General features: G+C 38.7%; 4 protein-coding genes across 8 annotated transcripts; 2 read left to right on the top strand and 2 right to left on the bottom strand.

Moving 5' to 3' along the window:
* Nucleotides 1-357: 357 nt before the first annotated feature.
* Nucleotides 358-1,069, bottom strand: LOC136258066 (cystatin-B-like). Its single transcript, XM_066051372.1, has 3 exons — nt 927-1,069; nt 663-764; nt 358-602 (listed from the first exon to the last, which is right to left on the bottom strand). The coding sequence occupies exons 1-3, from the start codon at nt 1,002-1,004 to the stop codon at nt 489-491; spliced, it is 294 nt and encodes a 97-aa protein (XP_065907444.1). The 5' UTR covers nt 1,005-1,069; the 3' UTR covers nt 358-488.
* A 2,054-nt stretch (nt 1,070-3,123) lies between these two features.
* LOC136257765 (cystatin-A-like) lies at nt 3,124-7,067 on the top strand. Of its 5 annotated transcripts, none has more exons than XM_066051072.1 (5): nt 3,124-3,307; nt 3,427-3,531; nt 6,354-6,490; nt 6,611-6,715; nt 6,772-7,067. In XM_066051072.1, the coding sequence occupies exons 3-5, from the start codon at nt 6,407-6,409 to the stop codon at nt 6,901-6,903; spliced, it is 321 nt and encodes a 106-aa protein (XP_065907144.1). In that variant the 5' UTR covers nt 3,124-3,307; nt 3,427-3,531; nt 6,354-6,406; the 3' UTR covers nt 6,904-7,067. The 5 variants fall into 5 exon arrangements, with proteins under 5 accessions (XP_065907144.1, XP_065907145.1, XP_065907146.1 ...); XM_066051073.1 differs by having other exon boundaries at nt 6,350-6,490; XM_066051074.1 differs by having other exon boundaries at nt 3,124-3,339.
* A 594-nt stretch (nt 7,068-7,661) lies between these two features.
* On the top strand, nt 7,662-8,394 carry LOC136257764 (cystatin-A-like). The gene is made up of 3 exons (XM_066051071.1): nt 7,662-7,826; nt 7,942-8,046; nt 8,112-8,394. The coding sequence occupies exons 1-3, from the start codon at nt 7,752-7,754 to the stop codon at nt 8,241-8,243; spliced, it is 312 nt and encodes a 103-aa protein (XP_065907143.1). The 5' UTR covers nt 7,662-7,751; the 3' UTR covers nt 8,244-8,394.
* A 10,118-nt stretch (nt 8,395-18,512) lies between these two features.
* On the bottom strand, nt 18,513-19,277 carry LOC136259385 (uncharacterized). Its single transcript, XM_066052877.1, has one exon. The coding sequence runs from the start codon at nt 19,275-19,277 to the stop codon at nt 18,513-18,515; it is 765 nt and encodes a 254-aa protein (XP_065908949.1).
* Nucleotides 19,278-20,789: the final 1,512 nt, after the last annotated feature.

Below are 20,789 nucleotides of genomic sequence, written 5' to 3'. Positions count from 1 at the left end.
ATTGGTGGAATGTAAAATTTGTGAAAAAATACCTTTTCGCAAATCCAGTCACAGTTGTTGATATAATACCAATGGCAATATTACCAATGATGAATAGACGTACAAAGAAAACACCTAAAGACCTTAAGTGATCAGCAGTCACATGAAGCTGTGTAGTCTTCCTTTTAAAATTAGCATTCTTCTTTAATGTGCATAATTTTGTATGACAGTGTGTAATTGAATGAAGCATATACTTAATTGTTAATACAAACAAGCTTGTATGTGACTGTTGTGTGTACTAATTAGTTTATGCACTGCAACATTTGAATAGACAACACTGGAATGAATTACCCTCTGCTAAAATGATTGCTGAACAGATTGTGACAGTGCATGGTCTGAATCAACCACATGCGGAATATACAGGGCATTATTGACTACACTTCAATTCTACTGAGTTTTAGGTACAAAATACAACACAACAATTTTTTGTCCTCAGCATTATAAAGTATTCACTTTTCAGGTGGCTGTGGCCAACTTTCAGCTTCAAGCAACTTGCACTTCTGCTCCAAGTCTACATAAACAGTGATCCGAATTTGTCCAGGCAGTAAGTTGGCTACCTGCATCTATAAATGCACAGGTTTATATGCACATACTATTAATTTAGGTGAATAACAAGTTCTTACCACAATTCTGAAGTTAGTTCCTGTTACCATCTGGCTCTGATACTCCACAGCCTTGTACATTTCAAAGCGATACCCCATTTTCTTCTCTGCCTCTTCTTTCACCTGTTAATGTGAATGGTAGTCAACTGTATACTCTAACAAAAGTAGCTATTGTAGTATACATACAGTATGTAAGATTTAAGTTCACGACAAATGCTGTCATATGTACAACTATAAGGAGTATGAGCATAATAATATATATGTATACAATGGTTTTTTTTTTACCGCATCGGCAATCTTTTGCTCATGCTCTGTTGCTGGCTTTGGATCACTGTAAGCTCCAACATTACCATGGCTACTCATCTTGGTATTGTTACCAAATCTCTACTAGCTAAGTTATATATCACACTAACAGAGTATACTGTATAATGTGACTACCACTGAAAATTACTGCTCCTTTTATACATGCTGTAATTATGGTTGCTGATGTCATACTGTATTACAACATGATTCTGAGAAAAGTTATTACCCTAAACAATTGGTCAGGTATGATAATTATCAACTTTTGGCTATCACAGTTTTGTGGTTGCCACCTGGAGTTATTAATTATAATTATCGTGGTCCCATATCTCATATAAATCATTTAGCACATATGCTCATAGGCATGCAATTGTTACTCAGATATTACTCATGATCAATTATTTTACTGCTGCATGAATATCATGCATTCAGTGAACTATTTACAGTATAAACCTCTCACTCCTAACCCAGTGAAGTACGTATGTAGCTAGGTGTACATGGGCCTTGGGTATAGCTATACACTCTACCTACATAACTCTAAATCTCATGTTTTAAGAGCAGCTGGATAATCAATAATTTTGAATCCTTTGATACAGATAAGGAACCAGTAGATACCATAGTGTACTGTATATGTACTGTAAAAGAGACCAGATTGTAAATATCAGTTCAATATCACATTTGTGACTTTTACCAATTAGAATATTGGAAACAATAAACCTTTTGGACATGATATGTATTAACATGTACGTATATGTGCTCTAAGTATATAGGCAGATAGTGACTGCATTGTGGTGTCCATCATTGCTATATTTTTTACAAGGACTCTAGGCTTACCAGTATACTATGTAATTACCTTGTACTAGGCAATCTAAGACCTCAATCTCGTGCTGTATAATTATAAACATGCAAATAAGATCATTGTTGCTGACTCCATAAAATTTAGTTACACAAATGATGCGCAAGTTTCTGAGAAAGGGACTACCATGAAGGGATCATCGTTGCTACTGCATAATTGTGATGTAGGCAATCATGGAAGTCTCAGTTATATTAGGCAACTATCCCTCTAGGGACCTGCAAGGGGGCTACCCTTGTGAAGCAGGGATAGTAGCTAATGGCCTATATTATACCTGTAGTATTTACATACAGAAAAAAATTCTAATCAAAACTTGTGGATAGATATAATATGTCCTGCCACCTCACTTTAAATAGTGTTGGCTAGTGTTAATGTGGTAACCAGGAGTGTGGTACATACTTGCATGGCCACTATCCTGGACTCGTGGTGGCCTGTGCATGGTGAGTGCACTTGCAGTTGGTTTCCTTTTTTCACATAGCTATTTAGGTTGTCTGGCTGTTTGTTAGGTTGCAGTATTAAACTTAATCATGAATTATGAAGTATGTATGTACATACAGTGTAATATATGTTTATACATATATTTGGGTGGCAAACCCAGTTGTTAGTCTTATTCTGTAAAAGCCTATAACACAATGCAATACTATACATAACACCAGCAGTGAGGTAACTTACCACTACTGACGCAAAAATTAAGCTATGGTTATAGTTATTAGAAGGCAGTGATTTCTTAAGAAAAATATGGTCATGTATTTCCTGTTGTTTTTAGTTACACTTTAAATATAGGATAGCCAACCACACAGTAAAATTTTATTCTATGACTACATATACTTCTTATGAAAGTCAACATTACTTTAGGCAACACAAACTTCTTGTGGGTAAACCTAACCAATAAGTTGTTATTCTTTGGTTGCAAATAAAAATGTTTATGGTTAATTCATAAGAAAGTTAACATTTATTTAAGCAACCCAACACAAACTTTTCGTGGGTGAACTCAACTATCTAATACTGAATAAAGTTTCATTCTTTGGCTGTACATAAAAATGTTTATATAAGAAAGTTAGTACTAATTTATAGGTAACACAACCTTCTTGTGGGTGAGCCCAAGGTAATACTAAATAAGTTGGTAGCATATTCAGCCGCATGATAATATGTTATAGTCTTATAGATATAAATTATGGTATTCCTCATACAGAGAGATTTTCCTTGTTAGTGATTATATATTGTGGCTCCAATTGCATTATGGCCTGAAAAGAACAAAAAAACACCGTTATTATCTGCTACACACAAAAATTCCCTGTAGTTTATTATATCCCTTCTATAAAGTGCATATATGGTTGTGTGATTCATACATGCGTGTGTAACAGATTACAATTGCAAATGGGTGATTGACTGACTGTTGCATTTAGTTTAGGCGGAATTTGGATATATAGAACTGAAATCAAACCTTTTAGAATACTGCTCATGAAGGTGTATGGTCTGAACCAAAGCAGAAACACAGGACATTGCTGACTAAGTGAGCAAGCATCATACTTTGGTAGTACACTTGTAAGTGTATGTATGCTTCAATGTGTAGTACATGCTGTATGCTAGCTTGCTTGTACCTTGTGTGGATGATTTACTGTACATACGTAGGTAAAGGAAGAAGCTTTGATAAAACTCAAGCAAGAGGAGTTTTTTGAGTACAAGGCCATAAAATACCAGGATCAAGTAGTGGCTGGGATGAACTTTAAAATTAAAGTACGTCGTAAGAGCCATCATTATACAACAGTGCATGTGTTTACTTGCATTTCACTATTCATTTTTTATACTGTTCACATGTACAAACGAAACCTTTGGTTATGATAAGGGATGTGCCTTATGTTGACATCGTACAGCTTGATGTGTATCACAGCTTACAATTTGAGTACAGTTTGACTGATACAACAAACCTTGGCCAGCAACAAGCCAGGATTCAGTGCAACATTTATACATATTTAAATAGATTTTAGAATACTGCAATTATTCCTTACAAACTTATGCATAATTCAATACATATGCTGTACATATGTTACTATAGCATATGTAGTTACTGCTGTATGCCAAATTCAAGTCTGTCATCCACATGTAATTGCAGTATACTTGTAGAATGGCATGAATACCATAATAGTATTGCATGGTTAGCTCTACATTGATGTTAATCCTTTACAATAGAGCAATTATTATATATGTCAACACTAGTACTGGACCAGGTATAATCAATTTAATAATAATTTCCTTGTTCTGCTATAAACTTTATAGCAGCAACAAGGAGTATGTATATTAAACACTTTGATACTCAAGAGATTTGCAGAAACAGGAATAATTAACAAATGGCTACTTAATCCTTGTATCTACAATAATACAATTATGTCTAACTAAGATTAAACTCCTTGTGATTGAATCTGAAGTTATTTTGATGATTAGTCAGGAGTGATCTAATAAACTGAGATTGATGGTTGTATATCAGTGCTCAGTACTAGTTTCAAAATGTTGTAATGATCTGGTGAAAGTGCTATTAAAAGTGGTCACTGCTGTCTTAATCATGACATAATAAAATCAAACTCCTTTGCCCAATTGCTTCACAGTGATTAATACAGTTCCTACATGTAAATGTATATGTGACCGGATTTGCGAAAAGGTACCTTTTTCACACACAAATTTTGACCCATTTTTTTATCTTTGAAGCTTCATAACTTTTTAGTCATTACATAAAATTGCCTGAAATTTTCTATGCATGCAACTAAAGTATCTGGCTACATGTTGCAACTAAGACCAGGTTGATCAGTATATGGAGTCAAAAGTTATATTGCTTTGTTTATTCACCTGTAAAATGTGTGGAAAAGGTACCTTTTCGCAAATCCGGTCACATATAGAGTCCTTGTTTTCTACTTACACGGCATAATTATATGTAATGGTTTTCTATATACTTTTCTGGGTTTTGATCTGCTCTTGGCATCAACGTTGTCCTATTGCAGAGAGTCCAGAGGCAAGAATGTGGTCAGGGGACAAAACTTCCATTGTTCATTCAGTTCCACAAATGTTAAGGAAAATGCATCCATAATTGTGATTGGATTTGCAAAAAGGGGTCTTCCACACACATCCAATTCTATGAACTTGGAAGACCATAACTTTGTGTTCAAAAAAGATACAAGCCTGAAATTTTACCATCCGTTATTAACCTATGGCGGTGTACACTACTAACCAAATTTCAAGGCAATAAATTTTCCCAAACTGATGTTATGAATTGTTAAAGTTGGTAGATTGGATGTTTGTGGAAGATCCCTTTTTGCAAATTCGGTCACAATTTTTGGTATTTATCTGACTGGAATACAACAGTAACTGTTGTGGTAAGGTTTTAGAAGGTACTGTACACATTGAGATCATAATTTCTTAAGAAAAGTGTGCATGGTTACACATTTCCTGTCTTTGTACTTTATGCTTAGATGGTTATCTAGTGTATAAACACAGTGAATGGTTTATTGTTATTCTTTGGTTGCACATAAACATCTATGTGGTTAATTCATAAGAAAGTCAAAATAAAATTTATTTATGCTTAATATTAAACTTCTTGTGGGTAGCTATTAAACACGTACAAGGAAGTTAAGGAAATAATAATTAATATCTATTTTAAGTTTGATTAATGAACAAGGGAGGTTGCCTATGCCTGCAGATGCACTAGTCTCTACTTTGCTAAGGTGTAACAGTTCCCTGACCATAAAATATACGTATACCTTATCAGGCTGAATGCTGAGATAAAGAAACTCCATACATATCTTGGTGTGGCAATTTATGATACCCTGTCATAGTTATTGCATGCATGTAGTACAGTACAAGCAATAACTACAGTAAAAACAACCAAAGTGTTAAATTTATTAAACTAAACCTGAATGACTGTCCACCTAACACTAAAAGAACAGCATTAGGTATGGAATATTTACTGTATGCTGCCCCATGCAGTCTGGGATCCATATGTTGAAAAAGTACAAAGTAGAGCTGCTCGATGGATTTCCTGGAATGAATGGCTTGAATGTTTGATAGTATACTTATTGATAAAAGGTTGATCACAGGGAACATGGAGGTTTGCACTTTCTCACAAAAAATGTATTGACTATAAGAACCAGCATCACAGATTCACAGTGCCTTGCCTTAATTTGTGACATACTGACATATAGCTTATCTTTGCTGACAGCACAGGGTGGTAGTGTTGTTGGTTGTACTGGCCAGAATGAGTGATTAGTCACTCAAAGCAGGCTACTAGCCATCAAAAAGTCCTGGTAGTTCTAATATAGAACTAATATACAATAGTACCATACGGTAGGTAGTATTAATTTTATGATAGTATTCCTTGTACTGTGACTTTCTGTGTTAGCTGGCTATAATTGTGGCTCCAGTTGTAGGTTCAGTAGCCTGAAAAGTAAAAGCATCTTTATGTATGATTTGTTGTGGTTTGTAAGTGCATATAATGAATGCATGTATATACTTGCATGCATGAATAATGTGTGTTATAAAATAAAAGCTTGTGATTATTTCATTTAAGTAAGAGCACACCTAAAATTTACCGAATGTGAATTCTGAAGTCAAGCTTTTGCCAAAAATGAGTGGAATGAGTGCTACTGCTTATGGTGCTTGGTCTGAACCAAAGCCTGCTACAGCAGAAACACAGGACATTGCTGAAAAAGTGAGCGTGCATCATACTTTGGTAGTACAAATGCAAGTGTATATTTGTGAAAGTGTAAAGCATTGTATATAGTAGATGCTACTAGCTTGTTTGTGACTCTTTTCATATCATTTATTGTAGGTTAAGAAAGCAGCATTGGAAATACTTAAACAAGAGGTGTTCATTGAGTACAAGGCCATAGAATACCAGGATCAAGTGGTGGCTGGGATGAACTTCAAAATTAAAGTATGCAAGACCTAGCTATCATTGGAATGGTGCATTTATTTGCATACTGTTCATAGGTACAAACAACACCTATGGTTATGATAAGGGACGTTGGCTATGCTGGCATCATACAGCTTGATGTTTATCGCAACTTGCAATTTGAGTTCAATTTGACTGATGCAACCAACCTTGCCCAACAACCATTATAAGCCAAGAATCAGTGCGCATAATATTGTCATGTTATACACTTTCAACTATTGAGCAAAACTACATAGATTTTTTTTGTCTTAGTATATTATGTTGATATTTACATGTATTAATTTTTATAGCATTTTGTTATCACAGATACTGTAGATAGTACTTAGAATTATCTTATAAGTAATGTTATTAATTTTTGTTATAATACTGTAAGTAGGAAAATACTGGCACAATCAACATTGATTGTGTCAGTATTTTCCTACTGTACAAAAAACTGGAAAGAATACGAAAGGAAATTAGCACTTATGGCACTCATGCACATATGATTATTTATATCTATGTATATTAAACTATACACTTACACAGTCAAAAATAAATACTGGAAATTCTTAGTGACGGTTACTAAAATGTACAATAATGTTCATGCACTAACTATCTAATACTAAATAATTTGTTATTCTTTGATTACACATTTATTTAATGGTTAATTCATAAGAAACAACACAAATTTCTTGTGGATGAACTTAACTACGTAGCTAATACTAAATAAATAGGTAGCATAGTTATGCCATTAGCATAAATTATAGAATTCCTCATACAGAGATTTTCCTTGTTAGCTGGTTATAATTGTGGCTACAATTACATCATGATCTGAGAGAAAAATAAAGCACCTTTATGATCTGTTACACAAAACTCCCTGTGGTTTATTACATCACTTCTATAAAGTGCAGTTGCATGTATGCTTGTGTGACACATGCATGTATGTGTGACAGATTGTTATAAAAGGCAAACCGGTGATCATCGTTGCACTGGGGCATGCAGAATTTGGATTAATAGACTTGAAATAAAACCTTCCAAAATGAATACTACTCATGAAGGTGCATGGTCTGAACCAAAGCCTCCTACAGCAGAAACACAGGACATTGCTGACAAAGTGAGCAAGCATCATACTTTCATAGTACATATGCAAGTGTATGTATACTTGTGTAGATTTGTAGTACAGGCTGCATGCTAGCTTGCCTGTATCTTACATGAGCGATTTACTGTAGGTAAAGGAAGCAGCTTTGAAAAAACTCAAGCAAGAGGTGTTTTTTGAGTACAAGGCCATAGAATACCAGGATCAAGTGGTAGCTGGGATGAACTTCAAAATTAAAGTACATAAGAGCCATCATTATGCAACAGTGTGTTTAGTTGCATTTCATTTGCATACTGTTTACAGGTACAAACTACACCTATGGTTATGATAAGGGATGTGCCCTATGCTGACATTGTACAGCTTGACGTGTATCGCAACTTGCAATTTGAGTACAGTTTGACTGATGCAACAAGCCTTGGCCAGAAACAAGTATAAGCTAGGAATCAGTGCATATATATATATATATATATATATGCCTTTAATTGGTTGCATACCTTGAACTATTGAACAAAACTTGCCTCAGTTTGTGTATGTTGCAATTGATTTGTTCACATGTATTTTTTATCATGGTCATTTATATAACCTAGCAACCTGCATCACAGCCTGCATGATTATGTTGAATGCATACAGTGGAAATGCACTTTATGCCTTGTTCAACATTGATAATACTGAGAATTACTGTATAATTATAGATCAGAATTAATATTTTGTTATATTTGTATAAAAAATAATACAGCAGCTATGTATAGGATCTCTGCATGTATTAAACAGGTGTGTGTAATCCTGACACAAGCAGTCTTCATTGTGAGTAGCTATATCATTGCTTTGAAACGTAAAGACTAATGAAGTTTATAGTGAATAAACGTTTTACATTAGGACTAGGAGTTACAAAGGCTTGCAATGGTTTGTGCTTTGCGTACAGTACAGTATGAGCCATTTCTTAAGTAGCTACCATACATCCCCAACACTAAATTCATTAGCTACAGCGGTGAAGCACCAACCAGTAAAAATGATTTCCTTATCTTTTACATCCTTAAACATTTCTTAAGAAAAAGGAAACAGTGAATAGTTAAAATAGCATACAGTTAGTCCTTAGTATACAGTACAATAACAACTCCATGTACATTCCTGTACCAACCATCTTTTGTTACAGGTTTTTGCAATTGAATTCGGCGACTTTGCAATTGAATTCGTCCCGTTTGCAATTGAGTTCGTCGCTTTTGCAATTGAATTCGTCCCGTTTGCAATTGAGTTCGTCGCTTTTGCAATTGAATTCGTCCCATTTGCAATTGAATTTGTCGGTTTTGCAATAGAATTCGTCGCTTTTGCAGTTAAATTCGTCCGTAACAAGAATGGCAGCTGGAGCAAACACGAAAACATGATGTAGCAGCTGCTACAAGAACTTGTTCAAGTACAACAGTAGTAAACAACTCTTTATAAGGCAATAATTCTTCCTCGACAGCATAGGCGGCGGAAAGGGGGGGGGGGGGGGGCTAGGGGGCTAAAGCTCCCCCTCGGTCTGCTGAGGGGGGGCTTAGCCCCCCCTCAGAATGATATCACAACGAAATTATCTTTCTTGGAATGGGGCTGAAAACCGTGATAAAGATCGAGATACTCTAATAGAGCAGTCACTCTAATAAAGTAGTCAGTGTGTAGCGAGCTATGTAAGGATTTTTATGTAGTTTATCAGCTAGAAATGGTAGCTGGTGAGGTGGAAAGCTCTTGTCAGTTGGTTGTGACCTTTTTTTTTTTTTTTTTTTGGTCTCACCTTACTAAACTATAGAAATAAGTCTGGGTTAGCCCAGCCCCCCCTCATATCAACTACTTCCTCCGCCGCTGCTCGACAGCCTCTCCAGCAACATTCCAAACTCTACTGCGCCATTCACGATGGGTGTGGTCACTCGCGAGCAAGCTAATTAGCTTGTCAGACAGCTATCAACTTCGCGTACTACCAGCTCCATTTACCTTCTAGTGTCTCAAGTGTAACTCTCCACGGCGTAAATAATTCATCTCTTAATGAACGGTTGGTTTCTTGGAACCGTTTTGTTTATGACGAATTGTAATGCAAACGCGAAGAATTCTATTGCAAAACCGACTAATTCAACTGCAAAACCGACGAATTCAATTGCAAACGGGACGAATTCAATTGCAAACGGGACGAATTCAATTGCAAAACCGACGAATTCAATTGCAAACGGGACAAATTCAATCGCAAACGGGACGAATTCAATTGCAAAACCGACGAATTCAATTGCAAACGGGACGAATTCAATTGCAAACGGGACGAATTCAATTGCAAAACCGACGAATTCAATTGCAAACGGGACGAATTCAATTGCAAACGGGACGAATTCAATTGCAAAACCGACGAATTCAATTGCAAACGGGACAAATTCAATCGCAAAGGCGACTAATTCAATTGCAAAAACCTGTAAGATACACTATTATATTCATGTTTGGGTATGCACGTTCTGAATCAAACCAGCTGTGAGCTAACTGTCCAGTACCTAATCTTAAATCTGAATACGTACTGTATATGGTGTGATTATTCTATACCATGCAGTCATATATCAGTCTAGCATACATGTGTTAACAAATCACCAGATCATAGCAATGTACACATAATATATATAATGGTGGAAGAAATACTTAAACCAGAACCTTCTATGAAAACTTTCTGTACTTACACTGTACATACCTGTGACTATAATATATTTGCTATTATTATAATATTAGTCGCTACGGTCCGGTAAGTATATACTTGCTTATCACCTCTGAGTAATGAGCTAAGTGAACTATGATATAATTATTGTGATTTTGTTATTAGGGTTATCAAGTAAAAGATCTACTTTAAAGCAAATTGCAAGACCAATCTTATGTATATACTGTATTGTAGCAGTAATGGTGATCATTGTTTTAAAGTACACATGATATCTACAATTCATCAATGACACATATCAAGGCCCATTTGTATCAGTAGCTATACATTACTATTAGTCACTATCCCACAAAGAAGGCTACTGAATACCAGTGTAGGAGGAAGTCAGAAACTTGCATAGTTGCATTAAATGCAGAAAGAAAATAACCCAGACAAGGTGGTTATGGTATAATGCAAAAATGTCAAAGTATTCATTCAAATGATTTGCATTGCACACACATGCACCACTGCATGCAATCGGTGGATCCAGGAGGGTGCACAGCTGGAAAGCAATCCCCACTCTTAACTGTACATGCACATTTAGTGTAACCTACTGTAACCTACTGTAACCCATTGTAACCTGTTGTAACCCATTGTAATCTACCGTGACCCGTTGTAACCCATTGTAACCTGTTGTAACCCATTGTAACCTGTTGTAACCCATTGTAACCTGTTGTAACCCATTGTAACCTGTTGTAACCCATTGTAACCTGTTGTAACCCATTGTAACCTGTTGTAACCCATTGTAACTTACTGTAACCTGTTGTAACCTACCGTAACCCATTGTAACCTACCATAACCTGTTGTAACCCATTGTAACCTATTGTAACCTACCATAACCCATTGTAACGTATCGTAACCTGTTGTAATAGGTTTTCAGTTCCAGTTTGCTAGGTTAGGTAATCCAAAAGCTGCAGCACATGTTGCTGTCAGACCTTCAGTGCTGGTCACTATAAAGCTTTAATAATAGTAACCTACTGTACCTATTGTGATCCATTGTAACCTATCATAACCTACTGTAACCCATTGTAACCTACTGTAACTTGTTGTAACCCATTGTATCCTGTAAACTGTTGTACAAGGGGTCGCCAGCCACCCACGCAAACTTCTAAATTGTGTACGAGAGTTCCAATATTTCAAAACGTATTTCTGTACTATTTCAATAAATATTTCATGGATTTTGATGGATTTATAATTGGATTTCTCAGATAGTGTACGAGAGTCCCAAGACTTTGGCTACCCCTTGCTGTTGTATGAGCAGTAGTGCATGAGATCTAGTGATTGGTTGGAAACATGGATAAGGGTTTAAGATGTCTGTTACCTTGTAACCTTTTTAACTGGTCACGGGGAGAAATAAAAGCCAAAACAAGACTCTCATATTGTGCCATATCTATACTATAGCTAATAGGTAGCTAGCCACACGTGACAAAACTATCATACCGTATACGCAAGGAAATTTTGATTTAACTAGAGGGATGCTACGATAGACAGCATTCATTGGCGAGCCTTAGCTTGACTTAGTCTGGCGCGGCCGCCCCTTCGCAAACAGGAAAGGTGCAGCTGCGCCAGACTAAGCTTGACTGTCCGTCTTCGTTACGTAATTTTTTTGGGAACGGTCGGACGTACAGTTGACCAAACACTACCATGAGGTGGCTCGCTAAGGCTCACTAATAAAAATGGCTAAATGTGCCGATTGTAGGGACTATCAATGCACCAACGGTCTTGTCATATAAGGTCCACCCGGACCATGTATGTTGACATATTTGGCCCGGCCGGACCACTTGTGCTTGCATAATTGGTCCACTGGGACCAGTTATACCAGTGCAAATACGGTCCAGGCTGAACAAAAATGGTCCACGTTTGCATAGCTACACATTTATAGCTATAACCAAAGGTGTGCTCTCTACTATCTATACTACATGTATAATCATTCCAGCGTAATCAAAATTATCCAAACCTTTTCTATTTAACAATGTTAGGGATCATTATTTTATTCCTTGTTTCCCGTAACCGCCCGCATCAATTTTTAAGTATCCGCATCAATTTTTAAAATTTGATTATAGACCATGTGAATGCACTATTCATGACAGAGGGAGGTATAGGAGGACCGAGTGTTAAAGTAAATGCATTAGCTGTGCATATAAAGAGTAAGAGGTTGGAGACCCTCCACTCTTGTTCAACAGGATGCATGCATGGGTACACAGTCTTTGCACCTTTCAAGAGCGAAATACTCTAATACAGCAGTCACATACTCATATAACAAGAGTCAACTGTATATTTAATGATCAATAATCACCTCCCACCTGCATCAGTTTTTGCTTACTAGGTGATGGGAAACAAGCAATACAATAATGATGCATATAAAATTAAAACTCTTTAGCAGAACTAAACAGCGTTCATGTTCATAAGCCATTATTGCTGTGACCTTTTTTTTTTTGCTCTTCAACTTTTCAGCAATGTGTACCCCCTCTTTCCAAACTCTGGACCTGCCCCTATCCCTGTACTTGTTATTGGTAACATATTGATAAACATCCTCTAGCTAGTGACTCGATAGCCATCATCACTGTTCATTCCTTTGTCACAGTTCAATGGTTCGTCTCTGTCAGCATGGTCCACGTGGTCTATGGCGCACTCTCACTAGCTACAGCTACACTTACCACTAGCTAGTTTGTTAAGCTGACACCATTAAATAAAAGCAAAGTTGATACAACTAGCTACTATGGTACTAAGCAAAAACTCTGAAGATTGGCTGATTTCCTGTGGAGTGAAGTTTTATAGCTGAGCAGTCTGCAAGATTTTGCATGACATATCACGTTTGCAACTGGAAAGACACCATAGATGGCTTATAAAAAGTGATTTGTAGGCGTGGAGCAGTGAGTTACAATTAGATTCTTATCCGGACAATTTTTGGTTCAGTAGGACCACTTTTGTTGTCACATTTGGTCTGCCTGGACCATTTATGCAAGAAATAGAGTCTATTTGGTCTGGCTGGACCGATTATGCACCCGGACCAAATGTTATGTTACAGGACGCGTCGATTTCGCTAGCAAGTATTTTTGGCAAAAAGCAATGAACAAAATGCTACAATTTTTGTTAAGTGAACATAAAAATTGCACAAAAGCGGGTAAATTTTTGGCAAAATGGGTGAGGAAAAGCAATGAGCAAAATGCTGGTATAATAGGTACAATTTTTGGTAAGTGGACATAACAAAAACACAAAAGATCGAATAGAACAGTCACATGCGATAAAACATGACATCAAACAATGCATAGCTAATTGTTACGGGAAGAGGAAGTGGCCATTGAGATACCCTAATAGAATAGTCACATGTGTTAAGCAATTTTATGCTATTATTATTATTTATCTAGGACCGCGTCACATACAACCAAGTACATACAACCAAGAACATACACCAACGTGACAGCCCCCTAGTGAGGCTATTAGGTGGTGAAGGCACGATCCCCAAATAATCTCAATATGTCACAGTAGTGACAGATATAACACAGTAGTGGCGTCGTGACTAAATGCCACCAGTAGCTAAGTGCCAGTACATCATTGGTGTGGTAATGGCATAGTGATGTGTACAAAGTATATGTATACAAAACATACAGGAGAGAACTATACATTATTGCAGTATTGTATGCAGCAATACATTATAGGCAACATCACCAGATAAAAATTATTAGCCAATATACAGCACAGTATATCCAACATCAACTAGAGCTACATAGGGTTCATCAGTGATGTAGCAATGGCACAGTGATGGGTGACACACTATAATTATGCATACACAACTTGCAGGAGAAAGCTACACAATACTGTAGGAGTATGCAAGCCAGATGAACCAGATAAAGGAAGACAGCCAAGCCAGCCAGAGCCTAGAGGTAGTAGCTACGCCAGGTGACATATGGAAGAATTCAGTACAAAAAAATGACAGACTGCTTTATTAGAGTGTTTGAAAATCTTTCTCTCATATAACAGAGATAGCTATACTGAGAGATGATTGATGTATACAAACATCTTTAGTTGTTGATCAGTTGCCTATCTAACCAATGAAATCCCTACAAGTGCAAATTATATTCATATGGCAATATGTGACAGTAAGCCTTTTCTATGTCGCATTAACTTTCTTTAACATGATTCATTATTGAAGGGAATTCATTAGCTCATACAGTACACATAATAATTGTCTTCAAGGCAAACCCTTCAATTTTCTTTCAAGTGATCACTGTTTACTGTAAACAAGTTAAATCCAAACCTGGCCAACTGCTTTATTAGAGAACTTCAAAATAATTGTTATTGTATATCAGAAACAATTGTACTTAAAGTCAGTTGCTCTGTATTGCCTTCTTTAGTGGTCAGCTACTTACTTATTAAGGTAATGAAATCCTTACAACTGTTAAGTATATTGATACCACTCAATGAGACAGGTATGACATATTTGGTTTCTTAAATGTTATTCGTTATTAAAGCAAATTCATTGGTCCATATGATGTATATAGCACTTTACTAAGTGTCTATACACACAAACATTCTGAATGTGTTATGTATATTGTAGGAAACACGAGGTCAACTCTCTTTATCACATGATCACATAATAATGTACACACATTAATAGAATTACTTAATGTTACAAGTATGTATGCATGTAAGGCAAGTGTTACAGTTTACTGTTCCTACACCTCCCCCCAAGCATTGGTGGCACAGGGGAGCACCAATGCTGATATCAATCAGGCCAGCTGGGGTCTTCAATAAGTCTTGCAGGTGGTCTGTGGGGTCGCACAGAGCGTCGTATTTCAGCTGGAGGTTGTGATGGTGGTCTTGGAGATGTTGGTGGAGAGGCATGTGTAGCATTTGTTCTTCTATCATGTGACAGGGAGGGTGGTTGAAGTGAAGCTGGTGTACGGCGTCTGAGGAAGCGGCGATTATGGACAAGGATTCTTCCACTTTGCGTCTTGACAAAGTACCTGCGATTAGGTCCAATACTGACAACTATTCCATATATGTCCCACAGCTTTGTTTGTTGGTTTTGTAAAGCTACCTTAGAACCAACTTGAATGTCAGGAAGTGAATGAGCATGGGTATTGTAAAATTCCTTAGATTGGGCTAGCGTCTCAGTGGCTTGTTGTTCAGCTTCTTAAGTGCTTTTCTGCCACTCTGGTGCAAACGATCGGCGGTGTGCTGGTATACTGTCCTGTATGGGATGTCCAAACAATTTCTGGGCTGGAGAGGTTCCATCTTTACATGAAGGTGTATTACGGTATTGGAGAATGGCACGACACAATTGGTCTTCATTGAGGTGACGATGATCCCATGAGGCTGCCAGAATCTTCTTCATTGATTTTACTGTGGCTTCTATCTTGCCGTTACTCTGTGGGTACCGTGGTGACGAGGTGTTGTGTGTGAAACCCCAGTGCGTTGCAAAGTTTCTGAATGCATGGGCTGTAAATTGTGGACCCCCATCGGACCATAGAATGTCAGGTACTGATGTGCGACAAAATGTTTGCCTTAATGCTGTGATAAGGTAGTGTGTAGTAGAGTTATGACCCATTGGAATAATCTCTGGCCAATCCGTGTGACAGTCTACGAGGATCAAGAATTGGCGTCTACCATAGCTACAATAATCAACTGCAATTTCCTGAAAAGGACAAAGTGGCTTTGGTTTCTGCATCAGTGGCTCTTTGGGATGAGAGGGTAGGTGATCTTGGCACAACTGGCAAGATAAAATAATGTTATCAATATCATTATCGATTCCTGGCCAGTAGACAGTTAACCGTGCACGCTGTTTAGTACGAACTTCCCCCTGGTGTGATTCATGAAGGTCAGATAGGGATTAACAAACGGCACCCGTGGACAATAAAGCCACCATCTATGCTAAGATGTTCTCGTGCATTCCAGAATCGTCTGCAGGACTCTGGAAGCTGTTGTCGGTGATCTGGAAATCCTTTGAGAATCATCTCTCTCAGCTGTTGATATTCTGGGTCATTGGCTGCATTGTCTTGTAGTTCTTGTAAGCGTGTGGTGGTGAGAGGCTCTGAGCTTGACAGAGCTCTAATCTCGGCTGTTGATAATTCAGGGTTGTGTTGGCTATCATACTCTGCTAATGAGTCTTCAACAAGAGGGTTGCTAACAGGGTTGCAGGACAACGCATCAGGAGCACAGTGACTGCTACCTTTAGTCCATTGTGTGGTAAAGTGGTATCCCATCAAGCGAGACTTAAGGCGTTGCAACCTAGGGTTCTCTACCTCATCCAGGCGACGTGTATTAAGGATCGGGATCAGTGGGTTATGATCTGTTGTTATAAGAAAATGCTGTAGGCCTGCAAAGAATACACTCGGTGACTGCCCAACACACAGCAAGCATTTCCAACTCAATCACTGCGTATCGTGTTTCTGCGTCAGATAAGAATCGAGATCCTGCTTGGACCAGGTTCCATTCATCTCCAGTCTTCTGTTGTAGAATAAATCCAAGGCCTTGTCTACTGGCATCCGTACTTAACCTTGTCGGTTTGGTCTTGTCAAAGAAAGACAGCAGTGGTGAGGTAGTCAGGGATGTCTTGATGTTTGTGAAGGCTTCCTGATGATGACTAGACCATAAGAATTCATTTTTTGTGCTGAGCAGTGGTCTGAGAGGTGTCAACAGTGATGCCAGAGTGTGGGTGCTCGTTGACAGTTGGTTGACTAGACCCATGAAGGAGTGCAAGTCGGACCTGGTTGTAGGTGTAGGGTACTTGGTAATTGCTTCTGTGATAGATGGGTCTACTTTGTATCCATGTGATGATAGCTGAAAGCCTGCAAAGGTGACTTGAGCTTTAAAGAACTGGCACTTCTCCATGTTCAGTGCAATGTTGTTCTCCACACACCGCTGCAAGAATTGCTCCACGTGCTTAACATGGTCTGTGACATTGTTATCATAGATTACAAAATCATCAACAATGCGTCTGAACCCTGAAAACCCACTGAAGGCTTCAGTCATTCTCCGGTTGTAATGCTCAGAAATTGAGGAGATGCCATAGGGGGCTCGTAGGTATTTATATCTACCGAATGGTGTTATGAATGTGGTCAGTTCTTGGCTGTCTGCATCTAATGGGCATTGATGGTAGCCCTTAAGTGCATCAAGAACAGTGAATACCTTTGCGTCACTGGTGGCAATGTCAGCCACAGCTTGGGCAGGGGTGAGAGATTGGTATCTTTCTCGGATGACGAAGCGGTTGAGATGTGATAGGTCCACACACATGCGAATGTTCTGCGAATGCTTCTTCGGTGTGACCACAATCGGTGCACACCATGTTGTGGCCTCAGTGATTGGAACAATTACGTTCTATGACTCCAGGAGGTCTAGCTCAGCTTTTAATTTGTCGCGATAAGCAAACGGTATTGTGCGAGGTGTGTGTACACAAAAGGGTTTGGCATTTGCTGCTAGACAGATACGGAACTCTTCGCCCTGCATGGTTCTGATCTGGCCATCAAACACTGTGGGGTATTGATCATTGCATCAACTTCTGCTATACTGAGTGTTGCGTTGACAGTCTTGATGTCATTACTAGGTGTCATGGAGGGTGCAAAGATTGGTGTTGGTTGGGGGGTACTGTGAGGGTAATATGCTGAGGCTTCTAGCTGCCTTCCAGGACATGATGACCCCTGATACTTGTGAATAAATGTGCATGTCTTCCTTGTGCTGCCTTCCCTGTAGGTGAAATGTTATAGGTATTTTGCCCATTGGCTGCATGCTATGGCCATCTGCTGTACGGGGATGATCTCTGACGGTAATAGGTTAAGGGGGTGTTCCTTAAGCAACTGTAGGAGCTGTGGTCCGGCTGCTGAAATGTCAGCACCTGAGTCTGGTAGGGCTAGTGTATCACATGAACCATTGGCAGAGCAGATACAAACTTCAATGGTGGGTGCTGGTTCAGTGGCGGCGATCTGTGTGATGGTGTCTAGCCTATGCTGCTGATGGTCCTCAGTCCACGTTGTCTGTACAGATTTAGCAGAGACTGGTGGTGGGGGTCAGGGTAGTGTGGCTTTCTTAGCCCGACATACTCTGGAAAAGTGTCCCACCTTGTTGCAGTGATGACAGATTTGTTCATACGCTGGGCAGAGTACTCGACCCCCAATGTGTGGCTTTGACGCACACCCTGGGTAGATCACAGGCAGCTGGCTGGGCTGAGTAGTTGGTGGCTGTCGCCGTTGTTTAATTTCCAAGACAGCTCCAGGGTTTGCACTGTTCATTTCACTCCGCTGTTTCTTAGCAGCCTCCTGTGCCCTACACATGGTTATGGCAGTATCCAATGTCAAGTTTGGTTGCTTCAGTAGGTTCTCAGTGACATCACCATCGAGAAAGCCTTCAATTATCTGGTCCCGTATGCTTTTTTGCGTACATTGCTCTGAGCAGAAGCCACATGTCTTTGCTAGCTCGCGTAAGGAGACCAAGAAATCATCAAAGCTCTCACCAGGTTGCTGTGTGCGAAAGCGTAGGTTACGTCGCTCTACAGATTCGTTGATATTACCATCGATATGGCGCTTTATTGCTGTGATGATGGCGGATGGGTCTTGCCGTTGCTTGGTAGTGAGACCAAGATTATTAACAATGGCGAGGGTTCCTCGTGACAAACACAGAGTTAATACTTGTACCTTAGTTGCTACGGACTCCTCTGCCAGCCCTGAGAGGGTACAGTACGATGCCCATTGATCCTTCCACGCCTCAAAATCGGAACCTCTGTCTACTTGTATGTTGAGCTTGGGTAAGTCAGTTTGCCGGAACATGTATGGCATCTTCTCCGGGTAGTTTTGTATCAGTCTACAAGGGAGCACGCAACAAAAACGACTACAACTTGGTTAAAATCACCTTTACAGGTGCCTCGACCGGCACAGGGATATAGTCTGGTGGTTCCTTTACAGTTGCCGAATAGCGGTAAGTCGCAACTTCTCAGTTTTGAACTGCTCGCAGCGCCATGTAGGAAACACGAGGTCAACTCTCTTTATCACGTGATCACATAATAACGTACACACATTAATAGAATTACTTAATGTTACAAGTATGTATGCATGTAAGGCAAGTGTTACAGTTTACTGTTCCTACATATATCAATGAAATCCATGAAGACTGTATTTACATACTCTAATAGAACATTCACTGATGTCACAAAATTGTTTCCTTATGAAGGCAAAAATATTAAGCACGTATTGGATTGCCTGACACCAACACAAAGGAAGTTCGCCATGCCAGCTGCACAATACAAAATTGTTTACTTGTATTTTATATGTAACTGTATTGTAAAGAGCGCGGCATATGTTTTAACGTTTTCTTGTATTCACGTGAATGAATCCACTCATAGGCGGCGGAAAGGGGGGGCTAGGGGGCTAAAGCCCCCCCCTCGGTCTGCTGAGGGGGGGCTTAGCCCCCCCTCAGAATGATATCACACCGAAATTATCTTTCTTGGAGTGGGGCTGAAAACCGTGATAAAGATCGAGATACTCTAATAGAGCAGTCACTCTAATAAAGTAGTCAGTGTGTAGCGAGCTATGTAAGGATTTTTATGTAGTTTATCAGCTAGAAATGGTAGCTGGTGAGGTGGAAAGCTCTTGTCAGTTGGTTGTGACCTTTTTTTTTTTTTTTTTTTGGTCTCACCTTACTAAACTATAGAAATAAGTCTGGGTTAGCCCAGCCCCCCCCTCATATCAACTACTTCCTCCGCCGCTGAATCCACTGGCAGCTGGCATGGAGACTTGAGATGTTACAAACATAAAACTTACTTGTAATCTTCTTGTTTACACGTAAAGTGGCCTGTGGCTCTCCTGCACGGGCATCGCTAATCTTCTCCTTCGTGCTATCTGTAAATAATTAAGCAAGGGTGTGGTACTGGGCGTTATATAGAATTACATGTATGGTCAAGTCATCAGCACGAACAGGAGCGACGATTATACGTTTGCGCCTTCATTCACAGGCGAATCTATCCCCGGTTATTTCATGTCTCTAGACCTCGTAGTTTTCGAGAACATTAATTATTAATTATTTATTTATGACGTAATCTTAACCTCATTTCGTATTATCTTTAGTACTTGGTTGTATAATTATTTATTTATAATGTACAAAACTCAGAATTGAGTATGACGTACATGTAAACATGCAAAGCTAAAAGTGTTTTGAAATTGATAGCTAATATTAGCTAGCTAGCTAGTTTCTTGCAATACAAGAAGACAGAATTAATAGAACAGTCACTTAATTGCAGCTTTTCACTTAGAAATGGTCTAGCTATTACAAAGATTAATGCTGAGCAAAATATA

The sequence above is a fragment of the Dysidea avara genome, chromosome 6, assembly GCF_963678975.1.
Source record: "Dysidea avara chromosome 6, odDysAvar1.4, whole genome shotgun sequence".
Lineage (NCBI taxonomy): Eukaryota > Metazoa > Porifera > Demospongiae > Dictyoceratida > Dysideidae > Dysidea > Dysidea avara.
Note: the sequence above shows the minus strand (reverse complement) of the source record. Positions and strands in the feature narration are given on the sequence as shown.

What these genes read in the sequence shown, in the direction of transcription:
- LOC136258066 (XM_066051372.1), bottom strand. Translation starts at nt 1,004, where the DNA reads ATGAGTAGCCATGGTAATGTTGGAGCTTACAGTGATCCAAAGCCAGCA. An exon ending in AGCAAAAGATTGCCGATGCG is followed by an intron (nt 765 to 926) that starts GTAAAAAAAAAA and finishes TCACATTAACAG; the next exon opens with GTGAAAGAAGAGGCAGAGAA. An exon ending in GAACTAACTTCAGAATTGTG is followed by an intron (nt 603 to 662) that starts GTAAGAACTTGT and finishes GTGCATTTATAG; the next exon opens with ATGCAGGTAGCCAACTTACT.
- LOC136257765 (XM_066051072.1), top strand. Translation starts at nt 6,407, where the DNA reads ATGAGTGGAATGAGTGCTACTGCTTATGGTGCTTGGTCTGAACCAAAG. An exon ending in CACAGGACATTGCTGAAAAA is followed by an intron (nt 6,491 to 6,610) that starts GTGAGCGTGCAT and finishes CATTTATTGTAG; the next exon opens with GTTAAGAAAGCAGCATTGGA. An exon ending in GGATGAACTTCAAAATTAAA is followed by an intron (nt 6,716 to 6,771) that starts GTATGCAAGACC and finishes TACTGTTCATAG; the next exon opens with GTACAAACAACACCTATGGT.
- LOC136257764 (XM_066051071.1), top strand. Translation starts at nt 7,752, where the DNA reads ATGAATACTACTCATGAAGGTGCATGGTCTGAACCAAAGCCTCCTACA. An exon ending in CACAGGACATTGCTGACAAA is followed by an intron (nt 7,827 to 7,941) that starts GTGAGCAAGCAT and finishes GATTTACTGTAG; the next exon opens with GTAAAGGAAGCAGCTTTGAA. An exon ending in GGATGAACTTCAAAATTAAA is followed by an intron (nt 8,047 to 8,111) that starts GTACATAAGAGC and finishes TACTGTTTACAG; the next exon opens with GTACAAACTACACCTATGGT.
- LOC136259385 (XM_066052877.1), bottom strand. Translation starts at nt 19,277, where the DNA reads ATGCCATACATGTTCCGGCAAACTGACTTACCCAAGCTCAACATACAA.